Here is a 25,370-nt window from a genome sequence, read left to right on the forward strand (position 1 = left end):
CCTACATTAGTATTGTGCAGGTCACAGATATGAAGAGCAAAGACCAAATTTAATTTTCTACAGCAGCAAATAGGGTACCAAATATGCAATTAACAGAATATTGCTGTTCAGTGACAAACTCTGAACCTTTTCATAGTTGCCAGGACAGACCAGTTTTACCATGGAGCTACATTTAGTCGGTTGTGTTTAAATAATTGGATCTTATAGTTATCATTTCTTTTCTAAATTTAGAAATTTCCTAAATGTTAAAGTATGGCTTTTAGAAGGAAATGGCTTCCTTTTTTGCATTAAAAGAAATACCTTAAAATTACACTGCAACAATGACTTAGTAATCTTGCTGAATGACAGGTGCAAACCACTTTTTGCCCTGATGTGAAACCCAGCAGGAAGCAGGCTGAATGCCTCTAACATCTCTACCTGTGTGACCAGTCTCAGAAAATTAACCCTGAGTAAGGTACTTGGTATAGAAAACAAGTAACTGCTTTTCTTTGTAGAGCTGTACCTTCAAGTTTAAAAATAATATTTCCTTGGAGATTAATACTATCCTAGGGGTTTTCATATATTAAAGGTGATTAAAAGTTGACCTGAGGGTAGATTTATGAAGAACCAATTCATAAAATCATAAAATGGACAGGAGAAAATATTCACATCTTGATTTATAACGGCAACCTTCATAAGAAAATGAATTTACAATATTTCCTACTAAAATTTCTTTGAAACTGTAGGTGAAAGAACTATACTAGATTATATTACAGCATAACATAAAATACTGCTCGAAACGATTACACAAGTAGAGTTCTAAATGTTATCAATGTAGATAATCTAGCTGAATAGGTTTAAAACCTTTTTCTAGCCCTCCTCCCCAACAACTGTATTTTTGCCTGTGTATAGACATGTTTCATCACTAAGCTAATGGAAGTTTTATTTTGAAACTTCCCTCCCTGCTTAAAATTCTCTCTCTAGTTGTCAGGCAAGAATGTTCTGGGGGGAAATGTATTTGAACAACCTAATAAAACTAACTGGTAATGTTCATCAGCTAAAGAATGATACAAATTAAATGAATTTTAGAAGGCAGTCTTTTCTTTTTTGAAACGTCTTTGTGTTGTGAGCATGGTGGATTTTAAAAGGATCATAAAATAATGCTTAAATAAATAAACTTACTTTACTGGCAGTTTCAAATAACTAATCCATAGTAAGTGTTATACTGTATTTCTTTTCAAAAGCAAGACAAGAAACTCGTCTTCATTTCACATTGTTTATTAATGCAGTATACATTAGACCCAAACTATGCAGTTTCTAAGAAAACCATGTTTAGATCTTTTGGATTCTTCTGCACTCTTAGGTTATGTATACAGAGGTACCCTTCAGTGGATGAACAACATGTTCCATAATTATTGAAAATATAGTACAGAGTGAAATGACTTAAATATAATTTAGGCACATATTGATTATGAAAATAGATATATCTCTTAATACAATACTTCTCTGTCTTGGTAAAAATAATAAAGCAAAGAAAATAATTCATTTCTGAAGTTGCTTTCCTTGACCTGTAAAGGTCTGATCTCCTCCCACGATGCATATATACCCTTTACTGGAAGGAAAGCTTTGCATATGTGTATACAGAAGAATAAGCTACGTGAATGTTAAAGACATGCCATCCTCCCAAAGGAGACAAAGTGGTTTTTAGTGATTCATTGTCTCCACTTGATGGGTCTGGAGAGTTCAAAGCCCATTTGGACACAGCTTATATACCTGCTCCTGGGGGACAGGAAAGGACACTGTTAACTGGTAAGGAAGGACAGGCCTCTCTCTGCTAAGGCAGAGACAGAAAGACTCAAGGAAATCAGGCGAAAATGTATTCAAACCAAACCAAACCAAACCAGACCCGAGAACAGAAGTAAAAGAACCACAGGTGCTGACTGATTGGTATTACATTTTGGACCAGCCAAATGCTTTTGTTTTTATTTACCTTTTTTTTTGGTGACTATAATCAAACAGTCAATCTAAAAGCCCCCATTCCACACTGTAGGGTTTGAGCTGCAAGTATATTGTGTTGCCTTCTAAAAAATGACTTCGCCGTATCCATCCCTATTTTATAGCTTCGACTGCAATGGATTGAGACTTAGTATCTATTTCTAAGCTGGTCCTGTTTCAACTATTTGGCCATTGGATTAAATATTAGTAACACACCTTGGTTTTTTGGTTTTGCAGTACCTTCCTATGCTTGTTTTGACGGTATAGGGAGGGAATGAGGCTGGTAGTATAAACAGATTAACCTGCCTGGCCTGGTGTTGCTTAGGAGGCAGTTCTAAGGACAGCTCATTTAAAAGCTGTTGCTCTAGGGGCCTCCTTGTTCCACGTGGAGGTCCCCGGAGACCCCAGCAAACATCCCTACACAGTGAGATCTTTCATTCGACTGTCTCTGTCAGCAAGAAGGGAGGAGTTCTTTAATTTAGCTACTATTTTGTTTTTAAAAATAAACCTTATAAAAAGGAACCTGAAGAGCGAGCTACGTTCGCACAAGGTGACGGGTAAAGCTGGGAAGCTACCTCTACAGCTTCTCACAAACCTGAACAACCTCTTGAAAATGTTCATGAAGGTTTACAATTTAAATATCCATATGCCTCTCGAGGCTCAATAAATACACTGTATACGTTGTGCTTCTCATAAATTAAAATCATCAAATTTCAAGCCAAGATGGTACAATATTTCCACATCAAGCCTATTTTAAAGCAAATATAAGATACTATTCCTGGTCACAAAGCCAGGGCAAACCCCCCTACTCCACTCAAAAGGCAGCAATCTAATCTAGCTTCCCTATGTCTGTAAATGCGTGCTTCTCTGGTAAAATCAGAATGTGGGAAAAAGTAACTTTTTCCCCGTATGCACCACTGAGAACAAGCATAGTCCTCTAAATGCTTTTCTTTTTAATTTGCCTACAGTACTATTTCTTATACAGACAGCTGAGTGGAGAAATAAAAGCAACAAGGAAGACATTTTTCATCTCGAGCTTCCTCCTGCAGCCCTGTCGCTCTCATCTGACGCTTTGGGACATGTGCAGCGGGGTCAGCATCTCCTCAAAGATGGCGCCCTTCACGTTGGACCCTCTCAGATTGGCTTCCTGCAGGTCACACCCAGACAGGTCGCAATTCTGAAAGACAGGAACCACACCCATGGAACTAATACAGAGACTTATGACTTGACCTGGTCCTGTTCCAAAATGATTCCTGGGCATGTGAGGAAAATGTTCCTATAGAATAAAACTCCGTTACTTCTGGAAAGCTTCTGTTTCAGAAGGAAGTCAGATTCTCTGGTATCTGTACTTGTTCTCTAGCTGATGCTCCCGCTGACCACCACAAATATATCACACACACACACACACACATACATGCACGCACGCGCACACAGAGGTTAACAAGGAAGCATGTCCCTTCTGATCATGTATTTTAGAAGCAGTCATTTAAAATCCAGAATGAACTCCAATGTAGTAAATATTATCTAAACAATTTTACCACAATCCAAGAACAACAATGAAAGGCATAGGAGGGGCAGGGAGACTATTTTTTAAAATCTGAGAGAGATTTTACTTAACAATTAAATTGTATAATAGATTTTTCCATTCCTCAACCCCAACATTTTTATAGCAGGAATTGCCTATTTTTTAACCCCCCAAATTATGTGTACAATTCAATGAGTTTTAACAAATGTAGACCAAAGTGTAGCTACTTTTAAATTTCTCTGAGATCACAGAGCGACAGATGAGACAGAGAGCCTGACCAAGTCCCCGGGGATGGTGGGGAAAATGGTGAGAGCGCAGGGTGACTGCACATAAGCTTTCAGGACACAGAGTCAGCAGCTGCCCCTCAGCAGTCAGCCTGATTAGTCTTTGTGATCTGCTGGACAGAGGGAGGCTTTGCTGTTTAACCACACTGACTGCAGGGCATCGAAAATCAAGGAAAAAAATCATCATTTTAGGTGACAGTAACAAATAATAAAAAAAATTAAATAACAGTGCTTAAATAGGTTTATATCTTCAGCCTTAGGCTGCTTCTTTTGCCTTTAAGTTTACTAGGACCTGCTACTCTGCTGCTTAGAGCTATCAAAAGAACGAGACAAAAACATTTTTCAACCAATCAACAGCAAGCTAAATTTTGAGGTACTGTTCTCTACAACCTGCACCAGATTTTCTCGTCTGCGGATAGGACTCTACTGTTCAATATGACAGCACCACATGTGGCCACTGATGTTTAAATGAATTAAAATTAAATCAAACTTAAAAACCCATTTGCCACTTACACTGGCCACATTTCAAGTACTCAGCAGCCATGTGTGGCGGGCAGCCGCTGCTCTGAACACACCGAACGTGTCCAGCAGGGCTGTGGGCTGCCAGGTATGGCTGATGCAGGCCCAGCGACAGCTGAGGAGTCGCTGGAGCCCACGTGCAGAATACAGAGCTGACGGGTGAGATGACTGGGCCAAGTTACAAGCTCACGCTGAGATTTAGAGAATATGATGCCAATTTAGAATAGGCTTTCCCTAAATCTGATTTCAAACCTGGATATCGTTTACATTTCCCAAGTAGTTCAAGAAATAATCTGGCCCCATTTAATTGTTTGAAATTAAAACTTAAGAAAAGCAATACATTAGGTTAATAAAGCACCTACCAAACTTAATCCCCATGAGAAAAACTAAGTAAAAGAGAAATGACATCAACTTCAAACGTCCGATGAATCTCCCAGTCCGGAGCTGGTATCCCTGGCTTAGCTGCCAATCCTCCTCTGGAACTCACATTGGTTTAAACAAGCACCTGCAAGGAGACGTCCCTCCAGCTGTGCTGGCCTGTCACCTGGAAGTTTTTACCAGCCAACTGGTAAATGATTTCAATAAATTTATGATTTCAGTAAGTTCTGCATGAGGTACTCAGTGATTCCAGATGAACAAAAACTCTTTAAAAATGGGTGACTCACCTCTAAATCAGTTCCTGCCAGAGTTGCTCCTCTGAGGTTACAGTTCTTCAACTTTGCATTTTTTAAGGTAGCGACTCTCAGGTTAATTCCTGTCATTTGACTTCCTTCCATGTCTACACCTTTTAGGTTAGCACCTAGAGTGAACATATTTGGGGATTAGTTGTAATAAAAGGATTTCTAGTCATTTAACTTCAAAAACACTGCAATACGACTTACATGGAGGCGAATGATGGCAGGCGCCTTCAGCTTTGGAAAATGACCCTGAACCATAACTCTCAGTGTCTGAACCAACTTACGCAGACAAGAGTTCACTGTCAATGGTACGTTAGCTCAGAGCACGAATGAAGAATGTTTCCGTCTCTATCTTTGAGCGAGGACTTTAATTCGGTCTTAGGGTAATTAGCACTTTCATAATTGCCTCCGTAAGTTTATGACAAGGGAGACAAGTGCTCTGTCCTCTCAGTACACAAGTAAACAAAGTGACCAATGCACAGATACAAAAAGGCAGTAGGAAATTCACAAACATTGTAACTAAAAATGACAAGAACTGCTCAGATTTGTGCAAACTGAAGTTCTCAGTTTTGGTTGCTATATGAGTATGCTGTTCTGTTTGAAAGTTTAAGAAGTTGACGTTTAATTCCCCAACTGAGGCCTTCCCGGGTTGTCATGTTGGCCAGCGTGCGATGGTCACCGTGCCACTGATGCTCCCTATATGGTGCCAGAGGAAATCTACCCGGAACAATTGCTTTGCTGGGCTTTTTACTTCACAGCATGTTTTCCCCTTAGAAACGGTAATTAGAGCCAGAATCTCACCTTCTAAATTGGCTTTAATACCAGAAGGATCTTCAAAATTACACTGTTTCAGGGAAGCCCCCTCTGCGTTGGAACAGAGCATCTTGACTCCCTGGAGATTTGCACACTGGCAAAGAAAAGAGAGAATTCCGTGTTTTAAGGTTTAGAATTTTGTTTGGAAAAGAAAAAAATTGGCTTGAACAGTTGTTAAACACTCTTTTTTTTAACTTCCGCAGCTAAAAGTCTTTTGAAAAGAAATGGTGTATCAGGCCATTGCTAGCAATACAAGGAGCCTGGTCCTGGGGCATGGAATCTGACCCACTGCGGTAGGACGAGGCAGGAAAGACAGGCTTGCCCACTGTCCTGGAGTTTTGCAAGTGTTCTTACACATTAAGTAGGTGAAGGAAATGTAAGCCGTTCTGGAAGAATTGACAGCTTTAGAGAAACGGGATGGGCGGAGCTAGTTCTGGGACATGCGCAGCAGAGGCGCAAGGGAAGGTCTGCTCCCAGGTCCTCCGCGTGGGGTGGGGCTGGGAAGTTCATGTGTAAATAAGGGGGGGGGGGCGGGTATCCAGGGGCCCCAATGGCACTTGCTAGTTAGTCTCTCCTTTGTATAATCTCAGAAATAGGCACCTGGAAAAGACATACAGGAATGTGAGCAGTCTTTCATCAGAGCTAGTAACAGCTATTAACAGGCTAACTTCTCTTTCTTTCACTCTCCAGCCACTGTAATTTTCATTTAGAAGGTCTTTTACTTTTTCTCTTGCCGTACAAGAGACACTTCAAGTTTCGATAAGGAAGTTGGGAGTCAGAGCTCTGACATACCCATTTCCATTTTTATAAACCACCCTGGGCTTGACAACTGACAGTTGCAGTGTATGGAGAAGGAAAGCACAAACTTGTTAGGGGTATGGATTTTCTCTTCCTATTACTGTAGCCATCAGTCATGCTATTACTACCTTCAGAATACAAAAGTCAGCAATTCAAGGCATCACATAGCTACAAATCAGTAACAAGTTGTTAATTGGGTCTTTTTGTACCAACCATTGCCACACAATAGTCAGCCTTTAAGCACCCAAATCACAATGCAAAAATACAGAGTAAAAAACTAGAAAGTGGATATTAGAATTTTAAATTATGTCACTTTATCTCAAAGGGTTTAGTGCCATCAGTCAGATCAGAACTTTGACAACTACTAGGTAAGGGAGGAAGCTATTTGTGAGGATAACATTAACATTAGACTTTCACAAAATTATGACCATTGAAGTAGATATGAATGTTAAAGTGTTTAAAATCCAGTAAGGCATATATAAGGGTTCATGCAGTTGATATAAGTAGAACAGTGAAGAAATCTACAAAGCTAAGGCTGATTAAGTTATGTTACAGCTACACCTACCAAGGAAAACGCTTGATTCAGAGTGCTATTTAATTGCCCTGTGGTCAGTTCTAGTGAGAGGGAGGTAAGCTACCGGTCATTCAGACCACAGGTAATGGGCACAGGGACACACATGCCCCTCCATACTTGCACATTAATACAAGGTAGTACAGACACTGAAACTGAGAGATAGATAGGATAAGGAGCACCTAAAAGCACTGAAATAACTAAAAAATAACTGGATTCTTTTTGTACTTAAAAAATCTAGCAAGACAGGAAGCCAAGACACAAAGGTAAATGCCTGGTTCTCTGCAATGCTCCCAGGTAAAACAGGTACAGATTATCACAAGGTCCCAAGGTGATTATGTGAGTGTTGTCCATGCTCCTGGTTGTGCTATGGAATCTTACAAAGACTCAAATACATGAGAAATTCAGTGAGTTCTCTGTCTTCACCCACAGAAAGCGCTTCACCCTCTAGTCATTAAAGGGTAAAGCAGGTCACCAACACTGAGTGCTCAGCTGCTAAGTCTGCCAGAACCGTAGCTGAGAGTTGTCCAAGAGGCGGTGGGGTTCGAGGAAAGCAGTGGGTTATTATGGTTACTTTTTAAAGTATGATAGTGGTATTAACATTATGTTTTTTAAATGGTCCTTACCTGTAAGAGATAAATAAATATTTAGAGGTGAAATAATGAATTGCTTCAAAATAATCTGTGGGGAGGTATAGAAAAAACAAAACGGTTTATGTGCTGATATTTATTGAAGCTGTTATGGAAGTACAAGGGAGCGTTCTTTACACTACTCTATTTTAGTTTATGTTTGAAATTTTCCAAATGAAAAAAGGCATTTAGGAAATGGAGAGAAGACACACGCTTGTGAGTCTAGTTCCAACTCTGCGAACACACTAGCTTTGGGCTTGGGCAAGTCTCTGCTTTCAGCTTCGCAGTCTATAAGCCAGCAGGGCCACACTCGACCAAGGTCCCTTCCTGCTGCTGCCATTGGGCAAGCCTCGGGTGGGAGTATGCGGACTGGATGCCTGGCGGCTGCTCACTGCACCAGCTTCCGGGGAGCCGCCTAAAGCCAACGGCAGTGCGCAGAGCCCGCTGGCAGACCCGATGGGGCGGCACAACCGTGGGCTGTGTAAACGGCGGCAGCAATTGACGCCCCCCCCGGCGGCCGCAGCACTGCAGGGCTCCCGTGAAGGACTCAGAGCCCGGCAGGGGTAAACTGGGTGAGAAGGCCGGTAATGCGGCCGCCTGCTCGGCACCCACTGTGTCGTGCGGACACTGCTGCACCAACTGTGTGTCAGCAGCCGTCGTCACGTGCTGAGGACGCGTAACAATTAGTTGTGGCATTCACAGCCCACACGCTGAGGGCAATGACCTTTCCACATATGCCGTTTTCATCATTAATAATCAAATTTACCATTGTATATAGTTTATCAAATGATAAACTATATGATACCATATGGGTAGAACAAGTATTTACAGATAAAAAAATATGGTTCAGCTTCACATTTAGCAATACTCTAATTAAGTAGAAAAAACAGTTGTATTGAATCATACAGATTGTTTAAGCTCTTTTTTTGTCCTTAAAAACCAACCAAGCTGCCTCTTCACATTTCACTATTTAAAGACTAAGTCCTTCAAACCTTTTCTTTGTGCTGTTCATCTTTTGCTTCTTTTGCTACCAATATGATCCTTCATCATAAAATGGAACAAGGAGAGTAATAAAAGAAAAAATAAAGAAATGTATATTGAAAATATATTGGTAGACTTGGTTACTAGATCTGATATAAGCTTCATGGAAAAACAGGTTGTAATTAAGGAATAAAACCAAAATTATAAAATGTAATAAACACTTATTCAGTGACTACTAAAAGCAAGTATTTATTATTTTAAGTGTTGTTAATTCGAAAGACATATAAACATATATAGATACAGGCCTTGGCATTAAGGATTAAAGTTTTTAGAAGTTAGGAGATTTCACTGTTGGTTCTACATCTTTCATCTAACCCCAAATTAGCACAGGTAATTGCTGCATACGCACATAAATCTACACATACACACATACACATGGACCTACATGTAAACAGATAAGACATATGTAGAGAGAAGGAGCAAGCCAAAGTTATAAAACCAACCTACTTCACTTTCAGAGCCTTCGGTGTTATCAGTGTTTAAGTAAGAGCTTCAGCAAAAGACATGTTATTTTTGCTCTTTGAGAATGTTCAATAGACCAAAGAGGAAAAAGGACTCCTGGACACGGACAAGAGTGTGGTGACTGCTGGGGGGAGGGCAGTATAAGGAGATTAAATGGTCATAGAAAAAAGATACAATAAAAAAAAAAAGAGAGAGAGAGAGAATGCTTAATAGACTAAAAATTTCATTTTCTCTTATAACCAAAAATGATTCTTACGTCAAGCACTGATCCAGAGAGATCAGCTCTTTCAAGATTTGCACAGCAGAGATTAGCATGTGCAAGATTGCAGCGGCTTAAATTGGCCATTTTGAAGTTGATGTACCGAAGGTCCAAACGAGAAAGATCAGCACCACTGAAGTTTAAACCCTGAAATTAAAAAAAAACACAAATTGTCACAACATCCAAACCTTCTGTTGTGTCAATTTTTTGGAGTTTATTACAAAATATGATCAAATGGAACACAGATATATGAAATCAATGTCCTGAATGTTTCTAGAGAAGAAACTGTTTACATGTAGCATTTGAATGCAGCCTAGCTATATCTCATTTATGTACAGAACTTTCTGAAGAGGGATCTCTGTTAGCCACATACCCATTGACAAGTACTATTTTTGTGAAACCTAATTATAATTATATTTAATTTATTTTAATAATTCAATAATTCAAGATAGTTTCATTTTTGCAAAGGCAATATTGTGGTTTTTAAAACCTTTAATGCTATAAAATATAAATATAAAAGTATCTGCCCCAGTCTAGCCATATGTTACTGTACAAACAATTGACATTTTATTTTATTGTTGAAATTTCTATGCATTACTCAAAAAGTTCTACATGTGGTAAAATTGGACCATAAAAAAGGCTATTACACATCTCTTTTTTGCTAACCACTCTGGGATTACATCAATGCTATGGCCCATAATTAAAATTCTGTCTTGCATGAAAAAGGAAAATGAGGCAAAAAAAGAAATCCTAGAAGAATGCGAAACATTATTCACAGATTTGCCGACACAAATAACTCACGTAAAATTCTGCTGTGATTACCTGGCAACGCAGTTCTGATTTGGTTGGGGTGGCTAGCAGAAATCGGACAAATTCCTTTCGAGATATTGGTGAATGATCCTCTGGTGGTTGAGAATTCTTGAAAAAAGATATTAAGAAATTAATGAAGCATTTTGGTAGACAGCTACAATAAACATAACACTGGCTAGTGCAAAAAGAACCTTACCTTTATTGCCACTTCTAGCTGTTCAATCAATGAGTCGATACCAAAAAATCTGGCTTCTTCTAACACACCTATCATAATAAAAATGATTTGACTTTTATGGAAAACTTCATTTTAATATGTCCACAGCTGTTTATGTTAAATTCTCACAATAAAAGAGAAATTCATCCAGTAGGCTATCATTCAATATAGAAGAAAAATAACATGTTTAGAACACAATAGGATATTTTAAAATATTTGTAAAACAAAGAAAGTAGTTTACATTCAGCAAAAGAAAAAATGGAAAACTAATTAAATAGAATGAAAGGCTTCCACATTTCAAAATCATTTCTGAAAAGTACTTTAAAGAAGCCACAGGCAAAAAATCCTTATATCACACATTCCTCAAGTATTGATATAGTGATTTGTGACTCCAATAAAAAATAATTAGTTCACCTACTCTTAATATTCCACTGACCTATTCCAGTGGGGCAGATCTGAATAGGTTTGTCACAAATATACTTACTAAACTAGGAATTTATAGAAATGATCAGGGTAAACTTCAAAGCAAAAGTCAAAAGTATAACTCAGAAAACCTTCCTTACAAGAGAATTAACCTTAAAAAAATGTTTTATTTATTTCTTAGAAAGAAAGGAAGGGAGGGAGAAAGAGAGGGAGGGAAACACTGATGTGAGAGAGAAACACTGATCGGCTGCCTCCTGCACAGGCCCTGACCGAGGACTGAACGGGCAACTTAGGCATGTGCCCTGACAGGGAACTGAACCAGTGACCCCTCGGTTTGTGGTACGACACCCAACCAACTGAGCCACACCAGCCAGGGCTTTTTTTTCCATATCAAACTAGGTTTCAGATAATTCATGTTAACTTCAGGGAAGCAGATAATGAAATGCTAGAAAAGTCCTCAAGTTAGTACAATAATTGAAGTGAGGTGAGATTTAGCTAAAAAATATGGAAAAGATGATTTAAGCAGGGAAAAAGTTTTGAAGACAAATCAAAGAAGAAAAAGAAACATAATTCACTGGAAAAAGTGAAGGTCCTTAAAGGCAGGGAATGAAAAAAACAACGGAGGTGAACAGAAAACATAACGAGGAGAGCACAAATTAGGAAGAGCAAGAAATAAGATTATTTCAGTAAGTGGGAAGAAGATAATACAAACGAGGATGGATTATTTTAAAGCGTGTAATTACTTGGGGTAACTTGTAGCCAATGTAAAGAGTTTGGTGGAAATTGTACTAATTAAAAAGAACAGAGAAATTAATCAGGAGAGAGCTCTGTTTGCTGAACAACTGAATGAAAGAGCAACAGCAGAGAAAGGCAAGAGAGGAAGGAAAGCACCGCTCGGTAATGTGGAGCACCGCTCAAGCCAGAGAGAGCAGGAGACGAGGAATGCTGTCACTGCAATGAAAATGGGAAGCTAAGGAGCCCGCAGAGCACCCGCTGCTGAGGTTTAAAGGGAATCGAAAGAGGGCGGCCATTACAGTGAAAAGCAGCAGTGATGTGGGTACTGAAAAGAAAAGGTTTTTTAACAAAATGGATCATTGATCATATTTACAATAATAATTTCTGCAGAATGGCTAAAATAAAAACAGTTTACAACACCAACTGTAAGCTGCAGCCCCCAAGGCTGATTCTGACACATTTAACATGCAGTTTTTTCAAAATCGGATTTCACTAAAATTTTAGATTTCCAGGTTTTCTTTAAAACAAATCAAGGCTCTGGCACCCCAGGCCCATACCCGTGGCGATACATTCAAGAGCACCACACTGCCTGCCACCCCTCAAGTCAGAACAAATCTGGTCCCATGGGGTCCTGTAAACTTTGAATGTGCAACCACAGAGGTGTGGCCAGGTGGCTCAAAAACGGACAATGGCACTGGCCTGCACTTCTGTCTGGAAGGGAGCTCGCTGCTTCTCCAGTGCTCACCCTGAAGCCAGACACGTCAGTTCCTCCCAGTTCGCCCCTGGTGCTTTCACAGCTGCTGTCCCTTGAGTGAGCCAGCCTGTGCCGGGCCCTTTTAAGAGGACGCCTGGGTCTAAAGCGCCTGGCCCTTTCTCTCACCTCGATAAATCCCTGCTGACTTTCACTCTGCCCAGCACTGGTGTCCCATGGGGGGGTTGGGACCCCTCTTTTCTCACAGGGGGACCTTGGCAGCAGAGATATCCTCGCAATTCTTAACTGCCACATGTGGGTGTGGAATGAGCCCATTTTGGATCTCCTCCCAGTCTGAATGTGATTTCTACTTTATATCCTCACTTACAGGCATTCTGTTCAGCTAGTCTTCAGGTGGTTATCTAGGGTGGTGGTCCTATAGTTCAGCTGTAATTTTGATGTGGTTGTGGGAGGAGGGGAGCACAGCATTTCCCTCCTCTTCCATCTTGACCGGAAGTCTCAATGAGTGTATTTTTAACACTCACAGGGGGCTCTGGGAGACTTTCCACAAGACTACCTACCTGTGCCTCTCTATTTCTATCTATTTCCACACCTTTCACACGGTGCCCCGCAACACTTGTTAACATATGCAATCCCTGACTATTTAGTCAAGGGCACTGACCTCTTTTCAAATAAAAAATGACAACAGCCAACACAATAATCAGTCACCTGGTGTGAATGAATCAAAATTATACCTATTTTTTTGTGTCAGATCAGCAAAAAATATAAAATAGCCTTTGGTGTGCCATAGGACTTTAGTAACTAGTTTATGTGTGCCAGAAGATGAAAAAGGTTGAAAATCACTGCTCTATACACTCATACACAGACCCTTGAACAATGGGGGTTAGAGTATCGACCCTGACGCAGTCAATAATCTGCATATAACTTTTGAATCCTCCAAAAGTTCAGTTGTCCTTGGAATCTGTGAGTGACTGGTTGTAGGAACCCCAACAGATAGCAAAATCCATGGATGTTCAAGCCCCTTGTATAAGATGGCACAGAACAACACAATGGTCAGCCCTCTACAAGCAGGGATTCCCAACCATGGATCAAAAATAGTGTTTCTGAGCTGCGCTTGGTTGAATCCGAGGATGTGAAACCTGCGGATACGGAGGGCTAGCTGTGTAACAGTCACTGAAAACAAGGCATGTCGAAGTGGGCTCCTGCAGCTCAAACACGTGTTGTTCAAGGGTCAACTGCACAAGTAAACCATTTAGATATACCTTCACTTTATGAAAATAGACTAAATTACTAAGCAAGTGAAAACATAGTAAAAATGATACTTACAAAATGCGAGGAATTGTATCAAAAACTCACCTAGTAGATTAATGCCATCATTAACAATGAGCTGTCCGTGGCGCAAGTAGTTCAAAATGGGCTCAAAGTACTCCGGGCTTCGGTCAATTAAGAAAGCTCCTCTATGATCTTGCTTATTTCCCCAGACACCTATGTTACCATTGAAATGAAGAAAGTCCCCCACAGTCAAAAAGCAAAGTTAGCAATGTATGGAAGAAAAACTGTGTAACCTACCAGTAAGTTTTTACTTTAGTAAAAATTATGGATATCATTAAAAAGTACAGAAGGACAAGAGACACGAAGTCAATACAGCTACAAGTCGATCATACAAAATGTGAAAACGGCGTGTAGCACTCACCTTTGTCCTTAAACATGTGGGCCAGCATACTGTCGGGCTCTTTGTTCACTAAAGTGCTCCTAAGAATTCAGGGAAAAAAATTGATTTCTCCATTTGCCTTTACAAACAAACATATTTAAGTCAAGAGTATACTTGATCCCAGCTGCTCTCTCAAACAGATGCATATTATAACCTGGCAGGCGGTGCTGGGGAACAAAAACGTGCAGTAAGTTGCCATTTATCAAAATCCCTTCTAAATGGCACTTCCTTTGACTAACATACTGTTTTCGTTTCCTTTAATTTAAAAACGAATCTATCCACCTAGCAAGCTAGTACATCACAGTAATCTTGATCTAAACTTCTATCTTCGTATCCCTTACTAATGAAAGCAGCTGTAGTTTCCATGAATTTAATCCTGTTAACTGTTATTTGTGTTGCACATACATTAGTGAATACCTAAAAAGCATGTTCTAAAACACTGAAGTCAGGCTTTTCAGGCTTTTCTCTGAAATGGCTTGTAAATCCTATTTCTTCCCTTTTCTTTAAAAGAAACTTTCTAAAACAATGGTTTCCAATCTCACAGTATATTTAAGCAGCCTTTCAGTGCCTTCTAAGGAAGTCAGCAAACTGAAGAACAAGGGTACACAGTGTCCCGACACCCAGGCACACAGGCACGTACACCTACCGTGTGGTGGTAAAGTACCGCCCTCCCACATTCAGCGTGAGCCAGTCCGTGTGAGAGCCTGATGGCCCTTCAGGTGGTTTAGACTCTGTCTGAGGACCTATTGATGGCATGCAGAAAAGAATAAACATCCTTACATTTGGGATCTGGGGAAGATGAAAATAGCATGATGTTCAAAACTAGAAACACACATGACAGTTGTACCAGCATTACTAGGACAGCAAGACTGATACTCACGGACAACATCTAAAACGAAACGAGGTGATAAGGTATCCCATCCTCACTAACAGCTACAAGAGCAGTGCGGGATTAGCAGCCTTGAAGGAAGAAGCGGAGGGAACATCAGGGTAGGTGATGAACCTAAGAATTCTAAAGGAATCCATAAATATTCACATCACAGCTCAGCGGATGCATTAGAGAAAAGCAGACCGAGAGCGGGAGGAGTGTGGCCATTCCTCCTGTCAGTGATGCAAGCAGTATGCAGTCAGGGCTCAAGAGGCTGGAAATGAACTCTCAGAACCCACCAGCCAAACCTTCCTTCCAGGACCAAGACCCATATTGCAGACAAGATGTTGGGAAAAGAACCCAAGTTGAATGGAATACAGACAAAGAAAAAGGGGTTACAGCTAATAGTAAGAAAGGTTCTATATTCTAAAGAACCAGAATATATGAGAAGGTGAGTTCCATATTTTTCTAACACTTCATAAAAACCACAGAAAAAGGAACTCTAGAGCCATGAAATGAGAAAACCTTTCCTAGGTCAGCCCTCCCTTCTCCCGTTACAGAAAACTAACTTCACATAAAACTGAGCAACAGAAAAGGATTGAGATCAAATTCCAAATCAAGTTTTTCAAAAGAATAAGAATTACATTCCTAAGAAATGTGCCAGAAAGAAATGCCTATGAAATAGATTAAAAACTGCAACCTAATTATTCCAAAACATTCTAAAAGAAGTAATAGAAGTTCTGTAAGAATGATATAAACCAGAATTACAGAATTCAGAATGAGGTGAAAGAACCCAGGAGACAATGGGAAATAAAAAGGAAAACAATTTTGGAAATGAAGATTAAACTGGAAGACACACAGGAGTAAATAAACACAACCGATAATGCCATTAAGTAAATGAGTAATTATGTGACATTATTATTCCATCCCCAATGTCCCTGAAAATCAAGATTATTGATATGGACGAAAGGAGATGTAAGACAGAAGTTAAATAAAAATCTTATAATCTGGGTTACATACTGGAAGTATTAGCATTAACCCATGAAATAATGACATGTTATATATAAAGGCTTATATCATAAAAAACATACATATAAATTTTATATCTGCCTAGTATGTATTTCCAACTCCTGTCCACTAAAAAGCCTAGTAACCACGGTGTGCCCAACAACAAGTGGGCCTCCCTAGCACCCAGACTGGTGTTTTGAAATGACATTTCTCACTAAAAGAATTCATGGCTTCTTGGAGAAATCGTCAGTCAGTCTCTAAGACAGGAGAAGTATAAGACTAACACCTTGCTATTCCAGATAGTAAGGAAGCTATGAAAGCCAAACGAGGTTGCATTAAAAGGACTTGAAGAGGTTTCTGCCAGCCCAGAGCAGGATAATCCAGGCATCAATTAATGCAGAGGATGAAAATATACCAAATATTTTTAAATCCAAGAGTTCGCAAGGATAAAACAAAAGCGAACACCAATGATCACTTCTTATTTTGTTTGTATGCATGCAATGAACCAGTTAAGTGCCCACTGCCTGAGAACCACAGATCAGAAAACATGTTTTGCTCCCAAGTAGAGACAGAGAAGAGTATGCACTTACTCCTAAGATGGAAAATGCCCATGTGATGACCCAGAAAACGACCTCCACTCACCAAATACAATTACTGTGATGGTTCAAAAAATCCTGAAATAAAGTGTGATCGTGTGGAACTAAATATATCAAATACCTGATAAACAGTATTTGCTGTCTAAGCCTTCTACACCTGCAGAAGCTTTCTTCCAAGCAGTGTGCAGTGTGCGTGCGCGTGTGTGTGTGGCTGACACAAACTAAATTTTGATTGATTTGATTTGATCATTCTGAAGGACTGTCAAACATTACTTATGTTATGGTACATACTTAACCATATGTAATATAACAAGAGAAATTGTGACAACTATGAAAAAGAAAATTTCAAAAAAATTGTAATTTCTAAAATCCAAACTATCCTATCATGTCATATTTAATGCATCTGTACACTTCCAAAGCACTTTAAAGGCATGTAAAAGGTAAGGTATCTATACCAAAATATGATCTTACCATTCAAATTAAAAATTTAACATGCACACCCAGTGCAGAATCAAAAAGGGTATGGAGATCTGAATATTATCACAAAATACTTTTTAATGTTAAGCTATGTCAAAGATGTCACTTCATCTTTTTTATTTTGGCAGACAAAATTGGTTTTTAAGGAAGTCACTTACCAATGAATGGTTCTCCTTCACACACAAATAAAACATCATCATCCCTGGGGGAGATCAAAATTTAAAAAGCCACTATCAAAATCCAGAAATTACACTGATTATCTGTTGAACACAGGGACTGTTCCTTAGAATTATGTAGATTAGACAGGTTTTGCTATCAATCCATATAGCAAAACTGACTATATAAGTTCCCAGTGCTTTCTCTGTTTAACTGCCTGACTTAACTGTCTTTGGATTTAAATTCAAGTAAGATTCTGCACATGAAAGTACTTTTGAAATGGAAAACAAACAAAGAAAGCAAAACCCACTATACAAATTAGAATTCAGCTTTCTTATGGGTTGAAGAATGTACTGTTATGTTCAAAGGATATGATTAAAGCCACAGCCAACTCTTCTTTTTTATTTTAATTCTGTAATCCTAAGTAAATTACTGGGGTTTTCTCCCAAATCATCATCTGCTTTGTGCTTTGGAAATGAAAATAAACTTTTGTATTAAATGTAGGAAGAATATAGCTAGAAATGACTGCTGTCAACACTCACCTACTCTACACCCACCACTCCCCGCCAAATGTAAATGACTGCACACAATCCGAAATCCAGATTATCAGTGTGCATCCTCCCCAGTCCCAGCCCTCCCACCATCACTATTATCAGAGATTGCTCTGTGGACCACACATTATCAAACAGGGAGACATTTTATAGTTTGGAAGGCTTATGACCTTGTATACTGCAGAAATTTTTATTTCCTGTAAAACATCACAGGAACACATTGAATTTTCCTTAAAAGTAGAGTCTGTACTTGTTAAGAAATTTAGGTTGATGGAAATCATTCAACAATGTGACTCAATTATGCACAAAAACAGAAAGAATCTGGAAGATTCTTTGAAGATATTGAAAAAGTAAGAAATTCTACTTTATTTGGATTTTAAATCTGTATCTCTTAAGTTTATAATCTTCTCTACTTGCTCACTATGCCAGTTAACTTTTTAAGACTAGTATGAAAATTTGTTTTCTTCTCATTAACAAAATTAACTAGTAACTCTATGACCTGTAAGTTATTTAACTTTTCAGATGTTGAGTTTCTTCATTTATAAAATGAAGGACTAGACATGATTAACTTAAAAGGCAGTACACATATTATATTGAAATGTCATTCTGACCTGGGGTTAAATGAAAATTAAACTTTGTATACTATTATAATAAAGAACATCATTATTTTCACTCCCCCAATTTAAAAATACCCATGCTTTGCCAGTGCAATGGGACAACATGGGCAAAGGAAATACAACACGCCTGGCACGATGTCAATAGTAATCCGTGTTCCCTTCCCGTCTCTGTTAAGCCTCGAAGTTCTATGATCCTATGAGGACGGAATGAGGTGAACTAGATACTTGTTTTAAAAAGATTAACTCTGCCAGGAATATTTAAAAACCAAAACCAAAACCACTATTGTGGTGGATCACTGATTAGTTAACTCTGCTTAGCAAGTTTTCACCAAAGTACATCTCTGTAATATTTATATAATTCAAAGTATTCTTAGGAAACCCATTGAACAATAAGAAATAGCACATACATTAGAGGTCAATTACATTTCTAACATTAAAAAATGCATGTCTTATTAGCTCCATCTCTAGTACAAGGAATTTCCTCATAGCTATATATGAACTATGCAGAAAGACTATCAATATATTGGAATGAACCAAGGATTTTCTATCTTATCGACACACCCAAAATCCAAATGATTTAAATTCCAAAGAGCAAATTCAAGGCAATCATTTGCCAAAATCCTGAACTCTTTTAATAGTGATTAAACCATTGCCTCAGGGAAAATAGCATAGAACCAAGAATTATCTTCTTGGTAGAAAGCTTATAAAAAGGTGAAATTTACCTGATCAAAGCAATATCATCAATCAGTCCACCTTTTCCATTATACACACTCGTGGCTTTTATGCCGAGTTTACTGCTGGCCACAGAAAGCAAATCAGATAAAGTCCCATATACAGCGACCACCTGTAAAACACATAAGATTAATGTGAACAATTTACATAACAAACTTCATCACTTATGAATTATAAACTATCACACTATAAACAGGACTAAAATATTAGACTATCACGTAAAAGGAGATTTTGAGAGGTCCTTAAAGAGTGTCCCTTTTTCCTCTATGACTCCATTATTTACTTAGTGCCTAATATTGCTGAAACCTAAAACTAGAGAATCAGAAATTGTGTCTGACTACAAATAATCTACAATCTTAAGGCATGTTCAATAGTTTTCTAGTTCTGCAGATCCATACTTTAATGCAGAGTCTGACATTTCCAGCTGGTCTGGTGACTTGAGATGGTCATTTAAACTTTGTGTTTCTGCTGCTTTCCCTAGAAAGGAAGGAAACTGTGCACCTACACCAGGAGGTCCTGGGGATAATGTGAGTTGAGCTTAGGCAAGTGCCTGAGACCTAGGAAGTCTTTATGATGGTGTTACATTATTCTTCCGGCATAGGAATGGTTTATTTTTAAAATGGGGATAATTTACTGCTGTTTAACTGTGACATTTATTACATTAACTACCATACGAAAGGTTAACAACTTCGTACCTCATTTAATTCTTCAATACTACTGACTTTATAAAAGCCAGACTTTACCTCACATTCTAAACCAGGTAAGTTGTGCGGTTTGATCTATGCAGTTGAATCGATCTGTTCTGCTTTCAGTCAGGCAGCCTAATGTATGGGAAAGATACACACAATTGCTTAGGGAGGGGGTTGAGAATCTATAGATAGTGAATTTCTTGCTCCAGTTGTAATTGTAACTATGGGTTCCCAGTGGATGAGTTGTACAGCTGTACCATTATCAGTTGGGATTTCCAAAAGTTAAGAATAAAAAGTAGATGAGCTGAACATGAAGCACTTACAGCCAATTCACTTCCCACAGGATACTGGGTAAATGTGCCATAGGAAATGAGAACTGGGGCTGATCCTTGGTTTGCCAGTGCCTGGAGCACAGCAGACACTGAATTTTTAGTTAAATAAGTGATTACCAGGGTATGGAGGGACTTGTTTGCTAATAAGGAGCGTGCAATATTTAATAGCAGAGTACTCAGATTCCAACTGTTTTCTCTTGTATCATAAGGATAAAAAGCCAGAAGTGTTGCAAGCTGAGGCATTTTGGTGAAGGGTTGTAGGCAAGCACAATTTAAAGGGGACTAGATGGATTATTAAAATAATGTATAATCCAAGGGTCCATAAATGGATGAATGGATAAATAACATGTTATATATATATACAAGGGAATATTATTCAGCTATAAAAAGCAATGAAATTCTGCTACATGCTACATGGATGAATCTTGAAAACATATGCTAAGTGAAATAAACCAAACAATAAACGGATAAATATTGTATGATTCCACTTACATGAGAGAATTAGAACAGGCAAATTCATAAAGACAAAGTAAAATAAAGGTTATTAGGGCAGAGGGGGAAATGGAGACATTGCTTAATGGGTATAGAGTTTCTGGTTGGGATGATGAAAAAGTTTTGGAAATAAATAGTAGGGAGGTTATACACATTTTGTGAATGTACTTAATACAAATAAATGGTACGCTTAAAAGTGGCTAAAGCGGTAACTTTTATATTATATTTTTCCATATTAAAAAAAATCCAAAGCACTTGGCAGTGTCTTGCACATAGCAGACACACCATGAATGATGAAAACTCGAATAAAACGTGTCCCCCTAATTCCTGTCATTGTTTACCTCTGTAACAGAGCCCGGGAATCTAACCTTTTTGCAGATACATGATCCTGAGAGAAAAGGAAGAGAATTAAAATACAGAAGATGTGTACAGGGTATGGGAAAAGAAAACAGAAAAAAAGAATTAAAAAATGCAAAGGAGCAAGAGACTGACCAAAGCAAATGCAAAACAACTTTTACAGCCTGGGAAGTCTACGGGTGGGAGGTAAGCAAATCCTCCCGTCCAACATTAGCATTCGTGCCATAGCTGTCACTATTCTAGAATTTTCTAGATAGATCTTTCTCCTTCTCCTCTTATTTATCTCTGCTTCTTGTACATCTCTATGTGGCTTTCTTTAGCCTGGCATTATCCCCTCCTTACCCTCACTCACATCAATTTTCTCTTCCGCATTTCTTTTCATTTCTCCCTCAATTGGCCATATCAGAAAATGGATGTAAATTTAATGCACCTGTCTACATAATGCACTTATATTCAAATATTAGAGCGTAACATTTTATGATTTTTCAAAGATACATAAAATTAAATTGTTTTCTACTTCCATATGATGACTTATTTTTCTCGTGTGGCTCAGTTGTCTCCCAATGAAAATAAAGTCTACCCACCTGTTCTAAAAATGCCCTGTCCAATTTGGAATCCACTAGCTAAAGAAGTTATTTACATTCTAGCCTGTTAACATTAACTAAAAATTAAAAGTCAGTTCACTCATCACACTAGCCATAGTTCAGTGCTCACCAGCCACGACAGCTAGTGGGTACCACGTTGACTGGCACAGATGTGGAATATTCCTGCCATCACAGAGACTTCTATTGGACAGTGCTGGTCCAAAGAGCAAAGTAAAATAAAGAACAAAGAAATATCTGTTTTCATTGTTAGGCTTGACCATACCATAGCAATGCACAGCAACAAACTGATAGAATTCAACTCTGCAACCTGTTTGCTTTATACGAAGGGGTGAGTAGCTGCCATCTTTCCTTTCTTCCCCACTGAAGTCAAATTTGATTCTAAGACAAAAAACAAACAAAAAAACCCCATACATAGAGTTTTGCGATTCTCAGGGCAATCAAAGCACAACAGGAGATTCCTTGTAGGTTGCAAAACTAATCAGGAACACATTCTAGGTATCAACTGAGTTTAATTTTTAATTTATTAGCACTAAAATCATCCCTAATGTAGTATCAAACACAATTCACCATTTGACTAAAATATTTTCTGATCTGACTTTCTATCTAGACTATGTAGAGGTTTGATGAAAAAGTTTTAATCTGTAGAAAGCCAAGTGCTACACCCCTCTCTGTAGCCAGAAAATAACCACAGCCAGTTTAAAAAGGATCCACTTGATTGAATGTTACATTGCCTGGCTTATAGTAGGCCTTTGACCAATATCTCTTACATTTGGATGAAATTTTCATTGCTTTCCGAGTGCTGAACTAGCACCTGCGTTTCTGTGTGCCAGTGATATTTAGTTCTTTCCACTGACATACTAAGTTGAAACACAAGACGTACATAGTATAAATGCATATCTAATGACATCCATAAAACTACTGGAAGCGGCTGACTTTGGATAATGGCATTATGGTTGACTTATTTGCTGTGATTTTTCTATTTTGTTTTCCAGACCTGTTACAATGAACTTGTGGTACTTATTCAATAAAGGACAAAAGTTATAATTTATTGTAAGGTCACCACTGCTCTATATGCTTGTTTTTGAAATAAAAATTATCTTTTGCAGTTGACAATTAATCTAGCAATTGACAATTTCCTTTAAGTGAGATAATCAAAGGGTCATCAACTACATAAAATAAAGTAATGCAAAGAATTCTGTAATTCTGTAAATTTGAAGATTTCCCTTAAATTGGACCACTATACCTATTTTCCACTTGGAGTGGATTCTTGGCATTTGTTTTTCAACTAGGTCACTTTAGTTTGACTCAGTTGGGCATATTAATACTAACAAATGAGATGGAATTTTATTGCAAAATTAATATTCTAAAGTTCTCCTAGATAAACTAATCAGAATATCAGATTTAAAAATAGTCTGCTTAAAAAGTTTCAAACAGACTGGCACATGATGAACCTTTTCTATATAAAAACTTTGTTGGGAAAAGGCAGCTTTCTCCCAGACAAAAAAGTGAACAGAGGCCACTGTCCCTTTTCTAAACCCTTTCCCCACAGAGCAGGGAAGCCGGTGCCATATCTGAGACTCCATCAACCTGGCTAAAACTGTTTGACCCACCTTGGAGATCCCCAGACTCCACCCAACTTATGGGCCCACCCAAGCTGCTTTTCTATAGGAATGGCTGGTTGTGGCTCATGCTTCACAACTTCCTAAATCCTATCAAACAAGCCACAGCTGGCCTCAGTGAGTCCTTGGCCCGGCAGAGGCAACAACCGGCCTAGATTCACAGCTTGGCTTTGCCTGGGAATCTCCAAGCCCAGCACAAGTAGGAGCCATCTCAGATCGCTTTATAGCTCAGGCAGGGTGCCCTCAGGCCAAACACAGGTGGAGGGATCTGACCTTGGCCTGTACTACCCAGGAAATCCCAGGGCCAGCACACCCAGTGGGCAGCTACAGAGCACGGTGGTGACACTTCCCTGCACGTGCACAGCTGATCATCCACGAAGGGCAGAGTTTGGTGGTCAGTGCTCACAGCCAGTCCTTGCAGCTGACTAGCCTGGGTAAAACCGTCCCATTGATCTGCCAACAGCAACCAAGGCTCAACCAAGAGGAGGGTGTACTCAGCCCTCACGAAGGGCACATCTCGAGTACCCAGTTTGGGTGACAGGGGAACTGTGTCACTGGATCCTACAGGACACCTACTACGTTAGGCCATACTACCAAGACAGAGTCAAAGCAGCTCTACCCAATACACAGAAACAAACACAGGGAGGCTCCCAAAACGAGGAGACAAAAAACATGGCCCAAATGAAAGAAAAGATAAAACTCCAGAGAAAGAGCTAAATGAAATGGAGATAAGCAATCTATCAGATTCAGAGTTCAAAGCACTGGTTATAAGGATGCTCAATGAACTTAGTGAGGACCTCAGCAGCATAAAAAAGAACCAGTCAGAAATGAAGGATACACTAATTGAAATAAAGAACAATTTACAAGGAAACAACAGTAAAGTGAATGAAGCAGAGAATCAAATCAATGATTTGGAACATAAGGAACCAAAAACAACCAATGAGAACAAGAAGAAAAAAGAATAAAAAAAAAAAAACAATGAGGACTTCCGGCCAAGATGGAGGCTTAGACGGACACGCTAGGTCTCCCTCTACAACTAGAGAGGAATACAACTACTTCAAAACAAAGGATAACTAGAAATTCCAGAAAATAAAACTACACGGAAGCCCAACATATGAAGTTATAAACCAGCGGTGCCATTCGGGCAGGTAAGAGTTAAAGAGGGCAGCGCTGTTTGCGGTCGCACCTGGGACAGCGGCGGGGCGGCGAAAAATTCCGGCTGCAGTCAAGCCCCTGGCAGTACGCGACCCCAGCGCTGGGGAAAGCAGCCACCGCATCGCCTTGAACAGTGAGGTCCAGGGGGGCGGGAGGATGGATCCCGGTCTCCTAGCTGAATAACTGTGTGAATCCATATTGGACCCCCGCCCCCAAAGAAAGCACCACAGGGCTGCGAAATAGGGCGCGGACAGGCGCCGGTCGCTGAATTGTGACGCGTACACAGGCACTGCCCCCGACAGCCGGCCCAAGAAAACAAAACGCATCTGTCAAAATGAGGCAGGCAACTATAGAAATCCTGGTGGCACAGCTCACCAGGCAACAGATAGAGAACCTGACAGATGAACAGATAAGAAACCTGTCAGAGGCTCAGTTCTGGGCCATTGTTATCAGGTGGCTTACAGAATTCACAAAAGAGCAGGAAAAAGATAAGAAAGAAGCGAAAAACATTCATAACGAAAGGAACAAAACCACATACGAGACAGATGGTGAGGAAAAAAAATCCAGAGTTCATTTCAACAAACTGGAATATGGAGAAGGAACAAGCAGTCAACCAATGCAGAGAGAGGAAATGGGAAGCAACAATGAGAGGATCAGAAACCTCTGGGACAGCTATAAAAGGCCCAACATAAGAATCATTGGTTTGCCAGAGAGTGAGGAAGATGAACTAGAACTTGAAAAATTGAGTGAAAATATAATAAAGGAGAACTTCCCAGACTTGGGGAAGGGAATAGACTTGCAGGTCCAGGAAGCAAGGAGAGTTCCCAAGAGACTGGACCCAGGGAGAACCACTCCAAGACACATTATAATCAAAATGTCAAAAATTAAAGAGAGAATCTTAAAAGCAGCAAGAGAGAAGAAAAGAATTATGTACAAAGGGGTCCCAATTAGACTATCAG

The 25,370-nt window shown here is 39.3% G+C and overlaps 1 protein-coding gene across 1 annotated transcript in view; it reads right to left on the bottom strand.

The window, feature by feature from the left end:
- Positions 1-1,241: 1,241 nt before the first annotated feature.
- The window catches only part of KCTD9 (potassium channel tetramerization domain containing 9), a 28,401-nt gene continuing 4,272 nt past the window's right edge, over positions 1,242-25,370 (bottom strand). The window contains exons 2-12 of the mRNA XM_090290280.1: positions 19,153-19,274; positions 17,265-17,308; positions 14,804-14,900; positions 14,140-14,198; positions 13,803-13,931; positions 10,559-10,626; positions 10,375-10,470; positions 9,550-9,699; positions 5,781-5,886; positions 4,968-5,101; positions 1,242-3,151 (exon numbers count right to left, since the gene is read on the bottom strand). Of these exons, the coding sequence (XP_090146406.1) occupies positions 3,035-3,151; positions 4,968-5,101; positions 5,781-5,886; positions 9,550-9,699; positions 10,375-10,470; positions 10,559-10,626; positions 13,803-13,931; positions 14,140-14,198; positions 14,804-14,900; positions 17,265-17,308; positions 19,153-19,274 (1,122 nt within the window). The 3' untranslated portion in view covers positions 1,242-3,034. The remainder of the gene's footprint in view (positions 3,152-4,967; positions 5,102-5,780; positions 5,887-9,549; positions 9,700-10,374; positions 10,471-10,558; positions 10,627-13,802; positions 13,932-14,139; positions 14,199-14,803; positions 14,901-17,264; positions 17,309-19,152; positions 19,275-25,370) is intronic.

Source organism: Furipterus horrens, unplaced genomic scaffold (genome assembly GCF_987537825.1).
Source record: "Furipterus horrens unplaced genomic scaffold, mFurHor1.1.pri manual_scaffold_10, whole genome shotgun sequence".
Taxonomy (NCBI): Eukaryota; Metazoa; Chordata; class Mammalia; order Chiroptera; family Furipteridae; genus Furipterus; species Furipterus horrens.